This window comes from Cyprinus carpio, chromosome A3 (genome assembly GCF_018340385.1).
Source record: "Cyprinus carpio isolate SPL01 chromosome A3, ASM1834038v1, whole genome shotgun sequence".
In the NCBI taxonomy this organism is placed as follows: domain Eukaryota; kingdom Metazoa; phylum Chordata; class Actinopteri; order Cypriniformes; family Cyprinidae; genus Cyprinus; species Cyprinus carpio.
Genome location: NC_056574.1, coordinates 17,735,796 through 17,755,596, shown reverse-complemented (window position 1 = coordinate 17,755,596; position 19,801 = coordinate 17,735,796). Strand labels below are relative to the sequence as shown.

General features: G+C 37.6%; 1 protein-coding gene across 5 annotated transcripts in view; it reads right to left on the bottom strand.

The window, feature by feature from the left end:
* LOC109050906 (E3 ubiquitin-protein ligase SMURF1) overlaps nucleotides 1–11,524 on the bottom strand; it is a 30,281-nt gene extending 18,757 nt beyond the window's left edge. For 2 of the 5 annotated variants that reach the window (XM_042721285.1, XM_042721288.1), the window contains exon 1: nucleotides 11,199–11,521. In XM_042721285.1, the coding sequence (XP_042577219.1) occupies nucleotides 11,199–11,364 (166 nt within the window). In that variant the 5' untranslated portion in view covers nucleotides 11,365–11,521. Of the gene's footprint in view, nucleotides 1–11,198 lie in introns of all 5 variants that reach the window. The other 3 variants (XM_042721283.1, XM_042721277.1, XM_042721284.1) reach the window with 3 other exon arrangements.
* Between the last annotated feature and the right edge of the window lie 8,277 nt (nucleotides 11,525–19,801).

Sequence of the window (19,801 nt, the reverse complement as noted above, 5' to 3'; positions counted from 1 at the left end):
CTATTACATTTAATTAGATAATATTATGCATTATAATATGGATAGTAAATTATGCAAAATTACAGCATTTAAATGAGTTCTCCTTACTTTGTCATAAGTGTCTCTCTCAGTGAATGGGACACAGATGGACTTGGCTTGGGCCAATTACCGGTTTCAAGGTAACGTATACAGCGGTTTGAAAATTTCACGGTTTCAAAACCACTAATATTTTCCATTATAACGTTCCTGCGGTATGCATGTCTCCTCAAAGACTGAAAGAGTAGGAATCCCTCAGGCTGAGTGCAGTGTAGAGAGTAACACTGACCCCTCCTCCTCCTGTTGGTGCGAGTGAGCGGTCAGTCACGTGTGTGTAGGATGGCCGAACTTAAAGGGTTAGTTCACCCAAAAATTTTAATTATGTCATTAATGACTCACCCTCATGTCATTCCAAACCCGTAAGACCTCCGTTCATCTTCAGAACACAGTTTAAAATGTATTTTCGATGCTTCAACAAATTCTAACTGACCCTTTGATGTCACATGGGCTACTTTGATGATGTTTTTATTATCTTTCTGGACATGGACAGTATACCGTACATACATTTTCAATGGAGGGACAGAAAGCTCTCGGACTAAATCTAAAATATCTTAAACTGTGTTCCGAAGATGAACGGAGGTCTTACGGGTTTGGAACGACATGAGGGTGAGTCATTAATGACATAATTAAAATTTTTGGGTGAACTAACCCTTTAAGGAAGTACACTTCACATTCAGCATTCCTTTCCGTCTCAAGCACAGCCGCGTCCGCACAGCTTTCAAAAGTATACTCAACCACAGATGAGCGCAGACGGATGAGCTCCACCCATGCACAGTACCACGGGGAGCGCGGCTGTCCGTGAGCCCTCTTGATGACGAAAATAACGTACTGTAATGTTGACGGTGCACGGACAGCCGAAATATACTTTGGCCTTTACACAGTTTTTTGCCTTATTGCAACTCTATGTTCTGCACTTGCACAAACTGTGTTGCAATGCAATCATTTTCCAAAATGTCATTTATGTGAAAATATGAAGTCTGTTAACAGCCGTTAAAACAGGCCAGAGACGCTGAAGACGGACGCACAGAGAAAAATACTGTAGCAGGCAGATGACTCACTGTTCATGATGTACAAACTATTGGAAGAAAATCCTCAATATTGATTTGGGGTTTATATGAATGTGTTTCTGAGGGGAGCTGACTGTCTTCTGAAGAGTTTACGTGGTATAACTTCACAAAGCTTGTCAGAACATTCTGTTTTTGCTTCAAATTGGGTTAATAAATCAAATTATGTGTATGATTATTATTATATAACTAAATGATATGAAATTATATAAATGATATGTATATGAATTATATATCTAAAATTAAATAACTAAAATTAGACAATGAAGACAATGTCAGGCTTCACTTTGTAATGCAAAGTGGATGCATTTATTTAAATAATTTGCAGCTCTTGCAATTTGTTTATTGCTATTTTGATTTTATTACATTTAATTAGTACAGTACAGACCATTCAGACTTCGCATAAGCAAGCCATCACTCTAATTGAGTGATGAACTAGACTGATTAGGGGATGAAGAATGTGGCCTGCTCGACTCATTTCCTGCCAGATTCAGAGATGACACACAGCACTCCTCCCATTCACAGCTTCGGTTTGAGTTACAGTGGCATGAAGACTGGAGGGATATAAGAGAGACCGTATTGCACACTCTCATGTAAAGCCCTGCCATACGCAGTGCTGAAACACAAGACGTCCGGCCCCCAGCACGAATGAAATATCCATGAGCTTTTCCAAATATATCTTCCACCCTTCTTTCCGGGCTCTTTGTTTCTCTTTCTTCCACTTTCCATGGCCAAATCCTCACACTGCGATGAAGATTAAACTGTGAGAAGCCATTTTGTAAGGTTGATCAGAATGTCAGAGGCCTTTAAAAATATATCCCCATCCAACTTTGAACAAATGAGTTGTCAGTCAAGAGGGTAAACTGGAATGCTAAACCTCCTCATGTGCATGAATAGACAAGACATTTCCTCGGGCAAAGATACAGCAGGTCAGCCACTCCAACTTCCACGGTGGATCCGCCAAGCTCCCCTAGGAAGAAGCAAGATGATGGGGACCGGCAGACAGACTTCCCCATCACGGAGTCACCAGGCGTGAAAAGGAAGGGAAACCGGAGCCATACCTCGGGGGACTGAGCGGTTAAAAGCACAATACATAGGAATGAGAGAATGCATTCAGTCGGCAGTGACTGGAAGAGGAGGACATCCTGAATCTGATGTGTAGCGCATTAATCACAGCTCTGAGCTGACACCAAAGAGACTGCAACCTTATGGCGACAATGCCGACAGATGTCCGCCTGTTTGCACTCATGACAGCTTGTCTGACACCGTCCGAAGTACTCAGATACAACACGCAATGACGATTATTGTGCTATCAAGCAGACTTCAACTAGGTCTGGTCTGCACTTTGAGAAAGCTAATTGGTTCCAGAGTGCACTCAATTCACACAGAGAGCACCGGCAGGAATTGGCCAAAAACAAGCTTGAAAAGAAACAGGCTATTTATGTCGGTCAGTTTAGAGAATGGCCAACGGTCAATTGTCATCTATATAGAGATATGAGCGATGCTTATAGCGACACGTATGAGCTGAGAGGACTGCTCCCACTGAAGAAACAATGGCCTACTTATGCGCCATGTCAGAGAAAAGTACCATCTTAAAGTCTGACGGGCTGAAAAAAAAATCCCAGTGTTTAGCGATTCTTGTTTGGAACAGCTGAAAGAATGCGTCCTGCAGCAGTATGTGTGTGTACGGTAGTGACCTGGGGGAGGTGGCAGTGTGACACCGGGTGCTGTACAGTAACCTAAATCCAGACAAGGCGTGTGGGAGCCGGCCAGGCTGCTGAGGGAGGCTAAAATCACCATATGAGCTCTTCATCCTGTCTGGAGGCCCCACAGACTTACGGGACTGTACAACACAGCACTGTCTGCAGCTGACCACAATGCAGTCTCACACACACGGACACAAAGGCTTACCACGTCACACATTTTTATCAGGGCAACAAGCTGCACGAATCTGCATTTTCCAAATATTTGTAAGGATAAGGTGAATTTGTTAGGATACAAAATAGAAGAAAATAATAGAATCTGTAAGCTTAGGTGTTTGAATCGGTCACAAAACTTCTTTCTGCTACTGTAAGCTGCAAAAATTAAAATGCACTATTAAAAAATGGCGGTTGTTGATATTTTTAAAATGTTTTTATAAAGATAAAAACAGGCTGCATTTATTTGATCAGGAAAAAAAGTTGTGTTGTGAAAAATTGCAATTTATAATAATTATTTTCTATTTTAATGTAATTTATTCCTGTGGGGGCAGGGATTTAAATGGAATGAATTTAGAATTAAAGGTATCAAAGAAACATGTTCTCGTGGATATTACCATAAACCGATTAGTCATTTAGGCAACCCACTGACTAGTCTATTATTAAAATGTGGTTTTGCACTGACTAGTTCACTAGTCTGAACTCCCACTTGAAAGTCTTGAAAGTGGTGAGCCACATATAAACTTAAGCCCCTTTCACACTGCGATTCCGGAAAATACACGGGTAATGTGTCCCGGCAATTGCTCCCGGGTCGCTAGATTTTGCACTTTCACACTGCCAGTGATTACCCAGAATATGTGTGTGCTTTCACACACAACCCGTAAATGTCCCGTAAAGACACGTGATATCAGGGTGTGACGTGTAATGTATGAGTCAAAAACGCTAGGCACGTTAACTTTCACTGAAGCTGGTGAACGATCTCAGCTTCAGCGCGGAAAGTGAGGAGCTAACTGATCTCTGCTTCGTTACAGTTTGCACTTATTTTTTTCCTCAGGAACGTTGATATTCATTCAAAACAGCCGGTAAAAGAGTCGCGCGATAAAGTGCATCATCACTACGACACAGCATTATTTCTGGCTTTTGTTCACACTGCGCTCGTTCCAGGACTGAACCCGGCAATGTTACTAGGTCCCTGACCCGGGATTAATCCCGGGACGTGTTTGCTTTCACACAGAAGGCGACCCGGCAATGTTCCGGCAATTTTCCGGGTCCAACGTGCAGTGTGAAAGGGGCTTTAATGAAATACTGAAGTCACTGCTTCAGTTAACAATTAACCCAGCAGTAAAAATCACATAATAGAGGTCAAACAATTTGGTTACAACTGACACTGAGTGACCAGAATACAAAGTCTCATACTAATCATTCTCACCTATGACGCTTCAGGGATGAGTCTATCATAACACACAAGGTTAAATGGTGTGACTTCAGGTGCTTAAACATCATAACAACATAACAAAAACCTTGAGTTCAAAAAAGTAGTTCAAAATAGGAACAAGATTGATTTAACACAAAACAACGCAAATGCAATAGTGATCTGAGTCACAGAACGTCCCTGATACAGAACTTTAACACTGCAACATGGCTTAAACTTGCATAATATAACATGTTACAAATATGCATGTAAGAGCATGATAAATCTAATTTAGTGGTAAAATATAAAATGCAATAAATAGAGAGGTTACACCAGTAAAAACAAAGTGGGTCAGTAAGATTTTATGTATAGAATTTATAAGAATGTTTAGGGAAGGTGTATCTCTAGTTCTGTTTGTTTACCATTTCTAATTTTTCACCATTTTTAAATGACCTTTTAGCTAATTTTTAAACTGTATAATTACACAAGAACTACAAAAATGGTTAAAATTGTATCATGTCGGTTTCTTTTGCAGCAGGCTTCTCTCACAGGAGAGGAATACTAGCATCTAAGCTCTAAAGGCAAACAAACACAAACTCAAGCACATGTATAACAACTATCTGTTGCTTTCGCTTCCCCGTGCTTTCCATCAAGGCATTTATTTACACAGGACGGGTGACGGCCTGGCTGTGATCAACAGTGTCAGTTTACAGTGCTGCGGACAGCCAGAACAAACAGTATATCCCCAACAAACCCACACCTGGACTTCACATCAATTTCATGCACAGGAACGTTTGAGAGGCCACATGCTCCAGATACCTACACAACCATGAACAATAAATGATCACGCGCAAATGGACAGATGAAAAAAAAAGATAAAGAATAGAGAAAGAGGAAAGAGAGAAAACAGACAAGCAGGCTGCACGTGACAAAGAAACAATAACAGCAGACAGCTGCTAGTGCTCCTTAATGAATAAGCAGGATTCCCCAGTGTGCAGCCCTCTGCTTCTAGCACAAGCTCACAGTCACAGGCAGTAAGCTGCTTTTCATGCTGCTTCTTTCACCTGATGCAAGTCACAGTAGCTGGCCATGCCATGCAACAGCTTTGTACATAGAGCATAATCCAGGCTTGAACTAGGCTGCTACACATTACAAAAAAACTACTACTGTGCAAATGATTATGGAGAGGACATGGGATGTTCAATAAATCATTCACAGCATCTACTCTAAAGTCAGCACATCAAGTCAACATAAAAGGCAAACATGGCTGCATTTGCACTGAAGGGCTTAATGCACAGATCCAGCTTTCGTGCCACCTGTTTTCAGTCACTTAAGACTGTGTTTACATGAGTGACCACCAAGAGGCATTGTTAGAACAACATGTCCTTGTTAGAAATATGTTAAGCAATTGACAAAACTAGGCAATTACCATTATAAACGAAGACAGACTTTGCAATTCACACTGAAGACACTCACTCATACCAGTTATTATGCTGCAATTTAGTAATTTTGCATAGTCAAAAAATAAAACTATTTATTCTCACTCATGTTATTTACATCATGCTAAAAATTTGCGCACACAAACTTAGACAACATGAGTCGGTGAGAGTACTTGTGGTGTTTCTGTTTGTATTTATGTTACTTTACTGCAAAAAGTGTGTCTGACATGTCATTATTGCTTGACTTCTTGTACAAACAAAGTGGCTCTGGAGCTACAGATTTAAAAACAAAGCTGGTACAGTTATATATATAAAAAAAAACGCTTTTACAATTAATGATGAAAAATTGTGAAATAAGAATCTCTGGAACCAGAGTGGTTCAGATACGTATCAGATTTTGAACCACATTAAAAATGTGCTTTGAAGTGTGTATTTTGGTGTGGCAAGGAAAAAAAAAAAAAAAAAAAAAAAGCCGCACACTGTTCGGCACCCACTATTTAATGCACATTTGCATTACGGTGCATTTCTGAAAATACACATTCTTCTTGCAAATGTTTAATTATTAATGGATTTGCATTATTTAGCCCAAACAAAATGTTGAAGAGGTTAAACAAGTATTTAAGTATGCCTCGAATTTCCTAATTGGTGCAATGTAATTTGTGATGCATCAAGTTAGAATACAAAAACAGTGAGCATCAATCGAGCACGCAAAACTGAATTGTTAGACCACAAATAGTTTGAGAACAAAGCAAATATACCAAAACATGATAACAGAGTTTAACTGGACATCCTGGGCTACCATTGTATAATAATATCAGAAAATGCAATCCTATATCTTTGCCAGAAAACATCAAGCACAATGACAAGTCCTGAGCAAAATATAAACCTGATCAAGTTAAATGCATTGTATAATCGGTTTAAAACAGGCGTAGCATTTAATAATGCAATTTATTCAACCCTATGTATTTTGATTGGACTGAATAGCACACCTGGAGTTTAGTTAAAGAAATGCTAATTGCGAAAGCATCAACACATCATTGAGTCTATAGAGGCTTTAAGAATCAGCTTTGCCAAATCCCCTGGTAGCTTTACAGATTTTGGAGGTATACAACAGAGTCTCACTAACACCAGAAGTTAAACACAGCTGTTTTGCAGTAACAAACAAATGTTTTGAAGCCTGAATGGCCTTAAAATTTATTATCCCTGTGTGTGAGCGTGTTTGTAACAGCTTCAGTGAAAGAACAACTTACAATAAAAGCAGAATAAAAATCGAGGACTCTGTAATGTTTTGCATTCTTATACGGTTGCATCCAAACTCCCGTATTCATTAACACAACAACAAAAACCAAACAGCCCAACTAATCCACAAAAAAATACCTTCAGGGTGAAGAACAGTTGAAAATATGTGAAGTCAGGTGCTTTCTCAGGGCACTATCAGTAAAGACCTTTCCAAGTAATGAGGAAACAACAATGAGAAAAATAAGAAAACTGCATTTTTACTCTGTAACCATGATAACTTCTGAGCAAGCTTAAAATAAAAACAGCAAGGAGGTGCATGCTTCAGTGATGAAATTAACAGAATTCTGCCCCTCTTTTGACCCCTCTAATGAAATTACTGAAAGGATATAATCAGGTCACAAATGTCATTAATCTTAATAATCTGACATCAGGTTCTACAATTCAGTTGGACATGAAGAAATCAGAAATATTCAGACCATACAAAATCATTTAGGTGGAAAACACACACAATTGGTTTTAAAAATCAATTACTGAACAACAGTTACAACACGACACAATCTGTGTTATTACGGTGCAAAAAAGCACATAAAACCCACAATATCACTCAATCATGAAAAAAAAAAATGATCACAGAAGCCACATCCTACTTCCGGTTGTGTGAAACATGAAAAGACAGACATTCTAAAAAACAATTAAACATCAACAACATCAAATGTATTTGGGAAAATAATTCAGATTTGGTAAAATATTTAAGAAAAAAAATATATATAATATCAAACATATCACTGTACTCAAAACTGTACTTGTTTCGGTGAGGAGGAATTTAGGCTACGTCCACACGAAGCCAGAGCTTTCCCTATCCAATCTTATTTTTCCTTGTCTCAAGAAATATCTGCGTCCACACGAAACTACAAAACTGACAAACCGATGTAGTATACATGCCAGACCAGCATGTGGCACTGTAATTCTGCCACAGAGATACACTAAAAATGGAGAATAAGACTTGGACTATGCGCATAAACCTTGCGCACGGCATACAAACGAACATGGAACAATACATTTATTAATCTGTGTTAATGTTAGTTAATAAAAAGACAATCGTTCAGTGTTTGTTCATGTTTTTGTTACTCTTACGTGACGTAGCAGTGTCTGACTAGGGGCGAGATGTGGGCTGATGATGTCATCGTTTCAGAAAATATACGGATTTGCTGTCCACATGAAAACGCAAAGACCCTGTTTCAAAAGGTATCGGTTTCACTCTCCCAAAACACTGGATCTGTGTGGACTTAATGCCTATACGATACAAAATTTATGCGTATACAACGAAACGCGTCTCCGTGTGGACGGGGCTTTAGAAAAACTGACCATGCAGAATTTTTTTTTTTTTTTTGAGGAATTAAATTAGTCACTCTATTGTCCTCCTCAGGCACTTATTGTCTACGACCCCTCGCTGATAAGGTCACAAAAAGCATACTGCCGTCAAAGCCTCCTAGACACTATAGTGTGAGGGTGTTGATTGTCAACCCTTATCAGATGGCATGAAGCCATAACACAAAACTACCAGGAATCTGTGTGTAAAAAGGTCCTGCAAGTTGACTACAAACAATTTTTTTTATCTTTATTGTCAAAAGATCACGTTTTTAGGCTAACACGTGGAATTGGGTACAAGAACCAGTTCTTTTGCTGATACTGAAATTATCTGACTCACGCACCATATTGTACTGAACCTCATGAACCAATAATAGTTACTGTTATGTAGCACTAAACGCTTGTGAGACTTAACTCTGTGTAGTTATTAACTTGTAGTGCATATCCTGTTATGACGTTAAATACATGAATTTGTGTTAATATGTTACCACGTTATTGTTTGTTTTTGTTTTTTTAAGCATTCCAACATAGGTGCAGTTCTTCAAAACTGGCTTATACTATGTCAGTAAAGAGGATGTGGAATGTCATTAAAAATGTATGTAAACATCTTTTGCGAGAACAGCATTACATGTAGTCTATTCATCAATATATCTGTTGTGCTGAAATTATCTAATTTGGCAATACCCTTATGAAGGCAGTAGGCTAGATGCAATATGAACTGCATGTTATCATTTTCCAAAATTAACTATTTCTAAAAAGTACTAAAACAATCATTAAAAGGATAGTCCACCCAAAATGAGGGCGAGTAAATGATGACAGAATGCATGTGTTTTTTTCACACCTGTACGACGGTGAAAGACAAATTAAGATATTTTGAAGAACTTTGGGAAGCAAACAACATTGACATTTCTCAAAATATCTTCATTTATGTTTCACAAAAGAACTAAAGGGTTGGAACAACATGAGGGTGACTAAATTCCCACATCCGCTGATATGTTAAGGTTGCTACTGTCCATAAACAAGATTTGATGCAGTGGTTGGCAAAAACTGCCGTTCTTCATCAATTAGAAAGCAATTACGTGAAACAACTCAAAACATACCAGCAAACAAGACGCTGAGAATAACACAGAAAAATGCTGCATCTACTGATGACTATCATACAGATAAAGATCTTGCAAGATTTGGTTACCCAAATCCTCCGGCCTTAAACGCCCTGTGAGTCTAAACAGTGAAGCAGCCATTGAAGAGATTCAACACTCATTTTGTTTCATGAGACAGACATTCCTTGTCCAATTAGAATTCTTTTCATGGGCCCAGGGGGGACCAAAAGAAGCAGAGCTGGAGGCACTGGGTTTGTCTGTGGCCCAGCAGCTCTCCACCTCTGCTGTGGACATCTCTTCCACAAACAAACTCAAGTGGCCACAGAGGAGATGTTGTGAGACACAAATGCATCTGTGTAAATTAAGACCGGCTCATTCAGAGCTCTCTTATTTGTATGGAAACAAAAAGTCTTTATTTGGTGTCGTCACTGCCTTCATCAAAGCAGTTCATAGTACAGTGTTGAGTTTGACATCAAAATAATTCTGCCAGACAAAAATGGGGCCATGGGAGATGTAAAAAAAAAAAAAAAAAAAAAAAAAAAAAAAAAAACTACATCCAACTATTCGTCAAACTTTCTCACATTAAAATGAAAAAAATGCCCATGTAACTAGTGGCACTAGTGGCATGCATCAACTGTTAACAGGAAAAAGAGGAAAAGCAGTAACACTACAATACAGTTAACATGAACCAGAGTTAAAATGAACTAACCAAGTAAAATACTTCTAATGCATTTATTAATACGAGTTAATATTAATTTCAACATTTACTAATTCATTATTAAAATCAAAACTTCTATCTTGTTAATATGATTTAATGGACCTGAGCTAACATGAACATTGAACAGTGTTTTAACTGGCAAACGTTAACAAAGATGAATAAATGCTGTAACAAATGTTAGGTAATTTAATTAATGCATTAACTAAAGGGGCCCTGTTGCAAAGTGTTACCAAAAAAGCAATAAAACAGAATGCTTTTAACCTTGCCCATGCTGAGTCTATGATATCATACAAAAGCATATAACCTTATAATTTTGCATTCACATTTAGTCATTTAGCAGACGCTTTTATCCAAAGCGACTCACAAAGTAGAAGCGATTCCATAAACACCGTCAACAGCAGATCTGGTTTACAGAGACCAGTCCTCTGATGAGATCAATGAGATCAGCATGCATCAATCATACCCTGTTAATTTCCGAGAAGTGATTTCTAAAGAGTAGGGAAAAATATCCTCCCTCAAGAAATCCCCAACAGTGGATTGTGAAAGAGTATATTAGCATATAAAGACCGAGCACTGTAACCCCTTGTTAACTTCCATCAGTGCTCAAATCTGACAAGAAATACACAACTCGACGCTTTAATGAATAGTCTAGCACAATAGTCTTGATATCTTAATAAGTTACACAACGGAGACACGGCCGTCCAGATGAGGGGAACCGAGAAAACAGCTGCATTTGCTTCATCCGGTTTATGCTCAGCTGATTTATGACTAATCCAACGTAAACCATGCAGAGGGAGCTGCTTTCGGCTGATAACGTTCACATAAGTGAAAATAAAGCAAGTCCACTGGCTATTGTACTGTTTATATAGATGCTGATTAAATTAAAGACTGTTTTTGGTGTTAGCATTGCATGTAGCATTAAGAGCCAGGCTGCTGCGGCAGGAGCTAGCAGGAGAGTCGCTTAGCCTTCCATACACACATTACCCACAAATACACAGCGATGATAACGAACGAAAAGTACAAAACGTTAATTAACCCTGTTATTATACGGTTAAAGCCATAAATTAGATATTTGTTGGTGTTTTACCTGTCAGTCGGATTTTGATGCTTGACCCGTTCCTTCGAGTCCCAGGATTCGACATCACTCCCACAAAATAACCAACCAACTTTCTCCAGGATAAACCCACGACGCTCGCTTCAAGCGGATAGAAAAACGTATAAAAACGCGCTACGCTAATATGTGGGCTGTGCATGTGTTTCTAGGCGATAGAACGGTATTATTTCCGTCTGGCAAATCCCCTGTAGCTTTCAGACTTAACAACACAGGCTAACATTTTTTTTTTTTTTTTTTTAGCTCAACGGCGTTATGACATCACGTTAGTACAGCTGTACGTGCACGTACTCGCGGCTGGGCATGAGCGCGCGCTTCAGTGCGTTCTTCTTCTTCTTCTTCCCTGTTTTTGGCGGATCGCACCAATTCGCGCATTACCGCCACCTACTGTGAACTCGATCCAGAGATTCTACCACCCCCCCATCCTCCTCCTCTCAATTAACTACAGCCAGCGCTGCGTGTTCAGCTCCTCTGGTTTAAAAATGTTATATATACCTAATTCAAATCCTATTCATTAAACATGTTTTCTCCAAATATTTAATTAAAGCGGCCCTGTTATTACTTCTCTGTTCTGGGTTTAACAGGCATCTTAAATTAATTTCAATGCCCTCTTTCCTCTGAACCTCTTCTAATAACTTTTCTCTGTCATCTTTATACTTTTCACAATACATGATGACACTCGTTTTTTTATTCGTTCTATTCTAGTGGCCCTCAGAGCTTGTTTCGCCTGTTCCCTTTGTTCCCTTTCACCCCCACGTGAGCTGGATCCCACATGAATATTACACTCACCCTTTTCTGTTGTAACGTATATAATTCTTGCAGAATTTACACTATTAAATCCTGTCTAGTGTCTGACTGTTGTGCTTCAATGCACATAAGAGCAGACCTGAACATACTACCCCGTCCTTTAATCCTGCCTCGCTTACTCATCATTATTGCTATTAATTCCCCTGAAAATACTGATGACTTATTTGAGATCCTTACCTTTCTGAATATTTGCATTTTTGGAATGACAACTGCTACCCCTACTTGTTCATTATCTGGATTTTTTGATGCATCCGTATGTAGTTGTGTTTTATGTCCATACTTTAACCACAGGTATTCTCCCTTACCTGGATTTCCTCTAGTTCACTCTGGCCTTCTTTTTTCCTATGTTCCAGCATTTTTAAATCACCTGAAGCCTGTTGCAAAATCCACAAAGGCATTGCTGGTAAAGCCACTCTTGGAGTAATATTTAACTCCTTAATAGCCAACTCCTAAATCTCCAACCACCCATCCAAAACTATTACATTCCCTTTTTCCATACTCCTAACACTGCTCTAGTACCCTTAAAGTGGGATGTGATTTGTCCTGTCCCATAAGATTTGCCCAATATACTGCAGTTAACTGTTGTCTTCTTAATTTGAGAGGCATGTCCCCTACTTCTACCTGTAATGCTGAAACAGGCGATGACGGATAAGCCCCACAGCAGATCCTTAATACCTTTGCTTGAATTCGCTCCAATTTATCTAGATGAGTTTTTGCTGCTGATCCATATACTATGCTTCCATAGTTATTGATCTGATTAATGTTATGTAAATAGTTTTCAATGCCAGCCTCTGCCCCCCAGCCTTGCCCAGACACACATCTCACTCTACTCAACACTCTTTTACATTTCTCCTCCATCTTCTCTATATGCCCTTTCCATGTGAGTCTGCTGTCTAACCAGATTCCAAGAAATCTTATTTTGGATACCCGTTCTAGGTTGTGATAATACAACTTTAATTTGATTTCCTCATTTATTCTTTGCTGCCAGTGCATCTGTGGTAACGTTAGCCTATATGTGTGATCTAGAAGGACATTAATCATACGTATAAATGCTGAATTATTTAATGAAAAATTACTATGTTGGCTGTTTTTCAGCGATGTCATCGAGAGTATTTTAATTAATATTTTACATTTTAATTAATATATTATTAGACATACAGACAGACAGACGGACGGACGGACGGACAGATAGATAGATAGATAGATAGATAGATAGATAGATAGATAGATAGATAGATAGATAGATAGATAGATGGGGTGGAAGCAAATACGGTTAGTCTGAATAATAGAGGAAGGGATTGGATTTGAGGACTTTAGCAACTGGAAACAATAGAGCCATTCAATAGTGTCGTGCAGAAGAAAAGCCAATCCACATAAACAGCAGGCTAATGAGGGGGGCAGGCCACACACTGGCCTTTTTCAGTCCGTCACCACTTTAATGAGCAGAGAGGCATTGTGGTTTTGGCATTACAATGAAATGTATTTGATCTGAAGAATCATTAAAATGGAAACAAATACATATTAATGCATTTAATTAAATCAGTTCATTGTGTGGGATGCAATGTGGTTTAATGAACTCAAAAATGAATGGTAACATTCTAATATATTTATTGATTATTGCGGACATCATGTAATTATGGCATGTCACCTCAGAGGATATGTAGATATTGATCATAAAATATTGTCAATTTGACTGCAGGCAAATAAAAAAGGGGCTTCTCAATAATAATGTTATGAAGTAACAGAAAAAAAAAATCATTTTAGTTAAATTACAAAATTTAGGTATTAGTTCTGGCAGTATTTTTGTGCTTGGGATTTTAGAAAGTGATTGCAACACTAGGGCTTATAATTAAATGCCAGACATGAGCTGAGAACAAAATCAGTCATTGAGGACGTTTAACTACAATTCACAACAAATGATATATGTCAGAATGTTTTAGAATGTGATAAATATGCTGTAAACTACCCCAGATATGAAAGAATGCAAACATAATATGGATAGACACCTTATTGACATAGCTTACTCAATCGAGTAGATGTAGCTCACTTCTGCCACCTCTTGGTCATGTTTATGATACAGTAAGTGCAGGATTTGATTGTTTGCCAACTAAAACAGACAGAGCCTTAGAAAGATCTGTTAACTGACTGATTTGATGAAGTAGAACAGGAATTGAAAGAGAGCATGTGAATGAATGAATGAATGAATGAATTTATTTAGATTTAATTAATTTTTAAAATCCATTAGTAGTGAGTCATTTTATGAATTTAATATATATATATAAATATTAAAAAAGTTACATCTTGAGATATCAATATAAATAAACATAAGCCAAAGGAAAATGTGACACTGTGGAACAATATACAAACAAATGGGCTGTTTCTGTCCCTGTTTTCATTGTTGTGATCTATAAATTGGTAGAAAATGATAAATAAACAGTATTTCCTGTCTCTTTTATATGTGAATGGATATGTTATGTGAATGAAAACTCAGAGTTTTGTCTAAGCTACAAGTTAATGTGACTCTACAGATGGGAAAACCACATCTACAACAGAAGAAAAGTTTTGGTGTTAATATAGATGAATATACTGTATATATGTATGTATATATATATATATATATATATATATTATATCTTATATATATATATACCTGTATATATATATATATATATATATATATATATATATATATAAATAATTAAATAATCAAAATATACCATTGTCAGATGAATTTGGGACTCCTTTTTGCATTTAGACCTACATTTCATAATTATTGGTGAATTTACATATACCAATATTAAGAAAGTACATTTAGTCATCTGAGCATATACCGCCTATAGTTTTGATAGCTAACTAATAGTTGTCAGGAATACCCTCTGAGTATCTGGGGAGCAGCATGTGTGTTCACAGCTTTGAGTTAACAGCCTTATTGATCCACCACTACTCAATAATAACACAACATAGCCACATTATAATCAGTAGATTAAAGACAAATGTTTTTTACTTGTCTATTCTTCCTACACAAAAAGCTGCTACACTATCACTAGCTCATGATGAAATCAACAAGGATTTCTGGTTCACAAAGATGATTTTATGATTTACTCTTTACACATGCACTCACATACACGCATACACACACATGTAAATGATACCATTAAAATAACAAAAAAATTTTTTTTAACTTTTGGGCAACTCATCTGGTTTTTTAAATCAAGGGAAAATTTAGATTTTTAGATAAAGTTTAGATTTAATTACTCGTTACAATGTCATGAATGCAGATCTAAAAATGTTTCTAATGTATATTAAAAAAATAAAACAACAAAACAATGGTCACTAATAAGAAATACAAAACGAGGATTTGTAAAGAAGAATGTTTTTCAATATAATGCAAGAGACTGGTTTAACTTTGCTGAAACTTTGCTTCCTTTGCTCCTGTTAACAAACGTTGGTTTTCACGAGACTCACTGGCGCATGCACAACTCCGACCCCATACGTCATCCACCTGGAAATACTTCTGTGTACAACTGCTGGTGCAAGCTACATTAAAGTGATTATTACGTTTTGAATATGGATATCTTTATTACAAAAATGCTTCGATTCGCTATAGCGTCCCAGCTAAAAAATGTAAACCTAGGGCCCCCAGCAGACCTCACAGTATGCCCACACTTTGGAGGGAAATGTGGACATAAACCTGTGTAGGGCCTTTGTGGCCTTAACAAATAAAACTTTGTACCTGCAGAATGCTGCAATATTATTATTAAATCACATGCAGAATAATTACACGTTGAAAGCAGAAGTCATAAATTTCAAGTCATAAATTTCAAATACTTTGATTTATTCACGGCCATGTAAAAAATGCAGAAAAAAAAATAATTAAAAAAAAAAACACTGTTCAAGTTTAGTGTTGGTGTTTTTTGTAGGTGTTTTTTGTAAATGTTTTTTTATGATGTCTATTATTATATCCAAAACTACATTTATTTGATAAGAAATACAGTTAAAGCAGTAACATTAAGAAATATAAAACATTTTAATAATTGTTTTAATATTTAAAAAAAAAAAAAAACTTGTTTTACTGATGTTTAATTTTCAGCAGCCATTACTGCAGTCTTCTGTCTCATACAATCCAACAGAAATGATTCAAATATTCTGTTTTGGTGCTCAATAAACATTTTTTTTTATATCATCTCAAAAACAGTTGTGCTGCTTAATTTTTGGAAACAGTAATATATATTTTTTTCAGGTTACTTTGAATATAGCTTTTAAAAGAGCAGCATTTTTTATTTATATGATTTTTGTCCAACAATGTAAAATCTTTTATTGTTGCTTTTTATCAGTTTAATGTGCCCTTGCTGAATACAAGTAATATCTTGAAGAAAAAAAAACTATTGAACACTAGAATATATTGAATAGATTTATAAAACAGAACAATGACCAATTATAACTACAGAACATTAAGTAGATATTATAAATAATTATAGATAGCACCAGTAGAGCTCTGCCTGATCTCTGATCTTCTGGTTCTTCTGCTCCTTCCACTGTCCAAGTCACTTACGTTACGGAGCCACTTTAATAGAAGTCTCCATTTTAGATGCTGTGGCCTGGCTGCTTTTTGTTCCAGCATCTATCTGAGAAAGAAAACAACAATTAAACTGTAAATATGTATATATATATATACACAGGTCCTTCTAAAAAAATTAGCATATTGTTATATTATTTTCCATAATGTAATGATAAAAATTAAACTTTCATATATTTTAGATTCATTGCACACCAACTGAAATATTTCAGGTCTTTTATTGTTTTAATACTGATGATTTTGGCATACAGCTCATGAAAACCCAAAATTCCTATCTCAAAAAATTTGCATATTTCATCCGACCAATAAAAAGAAAAGTGTTTTTAATACAAAAAAGTCAACCTTCAAATAATTATGTTCAGTTATGCACTCAATACTTGGTCGGGGATCCTTTTGCAGAAATGACTGCTTCAATGCGGCGTGGCATGGAGGCAATCAGCCTGTGGCACTGCTGAGGTGTTATGGAGGCCCAGGATGCTTCGATAGCGGCCTTAAGCTCATCCAGAGTGTTGGGTCTTGCATCTCTCAACTTTCTCTTCACAATATCCCACAGATTCTCTATGGGGTTCAGGTCAGGAGAGTTGGCAGGCCAATTGGGCACAGTAATACCATGGTCAGTAAACCATTTACCAGTGGTTTTGGCACTGTGAGCAGTTGCCAGGTCGTGCTGAAAAATGAAATCTTCATCTCCAACACCAGCAGCTGACATGGCACCCCAGACCATCACTGACTGTGGGTACTTGACACTGGACTTCAGGCATTTTGGCATTTCCTTCTCCCCAGTCTTCCTCCAGACTCTGGCACCTTGATTTCCGAATGACATGCAAAATTTGCTTTCATCCGAAAAAAGTACTTTGGACCACTGAGCAACAGTCCAGTGCTGCTTCTCTGTAGCCCAGGTCAGGCGCTTCTGCCGCTGTTTCTGGTTTAAAAGCACAAGCCTGTGCACGGTGGCTCTGGATGTTTCTACTCCAGACTCAGTCCACTGCTTCCGCAGGTCCCCCAAGGTCTGGAATCGGTCCTTCTCCACAATCTTCCTCAGGGTCCGGTCACCTCTTCTCGTTGTGCAATGTTTTTTTTGCCACACTTTTTCCTTCCCACAGACTTCCCACTGAGGTGCCTTGATACAGCACTCTGGGAACAGCCTATTCGTTCAGAAATTTCTTTCTGTGTCTTACCCTCTCGCTTGAGGGTGTCAATGATGGCCTTCTGGACAGCAGTCAGGTCGGCAGTCTTACCCATGATTGCGGTTTTGAGTAATGAACCAGACTGGGAGTTTTTAAAAGCCTCAGGAATCTTTTGCAGGTGTTTAGAGTTAATTAGTTGATTCAGATGATTAGGTTAATAGCTCGTTTAGAGAACCTTTTCATGATATGCAAATTTTTTGAGATTTTTGGGTTTTCATGATCTGTATGCCAAAATCATCAGTTTCAAAACAATAAAAGACCTGAAATATTTCAGTTGGTGTGCAATGAATTTAAAATATATGAAAGTTTAATTTTTATCATTACATTATGGAAAATAATGAACTTTTATCACAATATGCTAATTTTTTGAGAAGGACCTGTATATATATATATATATATATATATATATATATATATATATATATATATATATATATATATATATATAAACTAAACAAAATCCAAGTTTCCACCTCAGGAAGTCTCCCAGGGCCTATATTTTAGCCTATATTTTTTTGTGGAACTTTTTTTAATGTTAAAAATAAATTTTATGCTTTATTGATGGCAGAGATACACAGAGAGTGACAGAGTGTGAATGAACTGCATGACTTAATGAGACAATAAGAGAGCAGTGGTTGATTGAGATTGAGAGTGAGATTAAGGGAAAACTGAACGAAAGACTAAAATAATTCATTTACAACATTTTCAAATTTCAGTTCTAAACACATGTTGACTCACGTACATATCCATATCCAATATGTGTGTACTTTTTTCCCAGTTCAACAACAGAAGGCATTATTGAGTACATAATTAAAAATGGTTTTAACACAAGGTTAAGTTATATTCTGGCAAAACACTGCAACATTATTAGGGGTGACCCTAAATAGTCAACTATTCAATACTTTGATAGGAGGAGCCTGTTTCGACCACCAATCTCACAGTCTAATATTCGCGGCTGTTATGATCATGCCATTTTGGCTATAAATGCTCAAATGTCTGATTTCACATAGAACTACCGGTTTTCTCCCAATACGTTTATATTCATTCTATTAAGTAGTGTGTATATATCGTATATGTCGTATAAGATGCATTCGGTTGAGTTGCGCTGCAGTAAAGCACTTCATAGTACGGCGAATATTTCTTCAGCGCTCAGCGCGAGCAGGACAAACAACAGTGCATAATAACTATGACCAGGACTGTCATACACATAACATTATAATGAGAACACTATTATAATAAAACGCTGTGAATTTTTAGAGTTTAGTTGCTGTGTTTCTGCATGTTGTTGCATAAAGAACACGTTCACAAAAGTAGTTCATTTTGAGCCACACAGACACGTTCATGCATTCGGGGCATTTTGTGCAGGTGGCCTATACATAGAATATTAACGTTATGTTGTATAAATGATGAAGCGTATTCTATATGAGATAAATGATGAGTTAAATCCCATTAATTAAAAAACCTGCTATCAAATACTTCATTCTACTGGTCATCAAAAATGCAGAACATTAATAACTACTGTCATATAGGCTACATAACATTATAATGAGAGCACTATTATAAAAAAAAATGTTGTCCAACCCCCGCCGTGTCACTTCTGCGGCTGCCGAGGTACCGCACGAGGCGATTGCTTGGGGAGACATGTGCGACATGGACTACTAGGACAGTGCTGCGCTGGAGTTCTCTCCACGTCGCTCACTCTCCCCGACTCGAGTGCAGGAAATGGGCATAAACTTTGTGGATCCCGTCGCAAATGAGGATTTACAGCCTACCCTGGAAGCCTACGATGCTATCTCCTTCGGTTGTGGGCCACATGTCGACGACGTCTTATCCACTGTGGCCTCGGAGTCTGAGGACATCATGGCTGCCGCATGCAGCCCTCTCCTTCCTAGTGGACAGGAGAAGCGTGCTTCCCCCTCCTACAACGAGCTGTTGGTAGTGGTTTCCCGCGCGGTGGATAAACTGGGGTTGGATTGGGAGGTTGAGAAGGCAGAGGCCCAACCTTCATC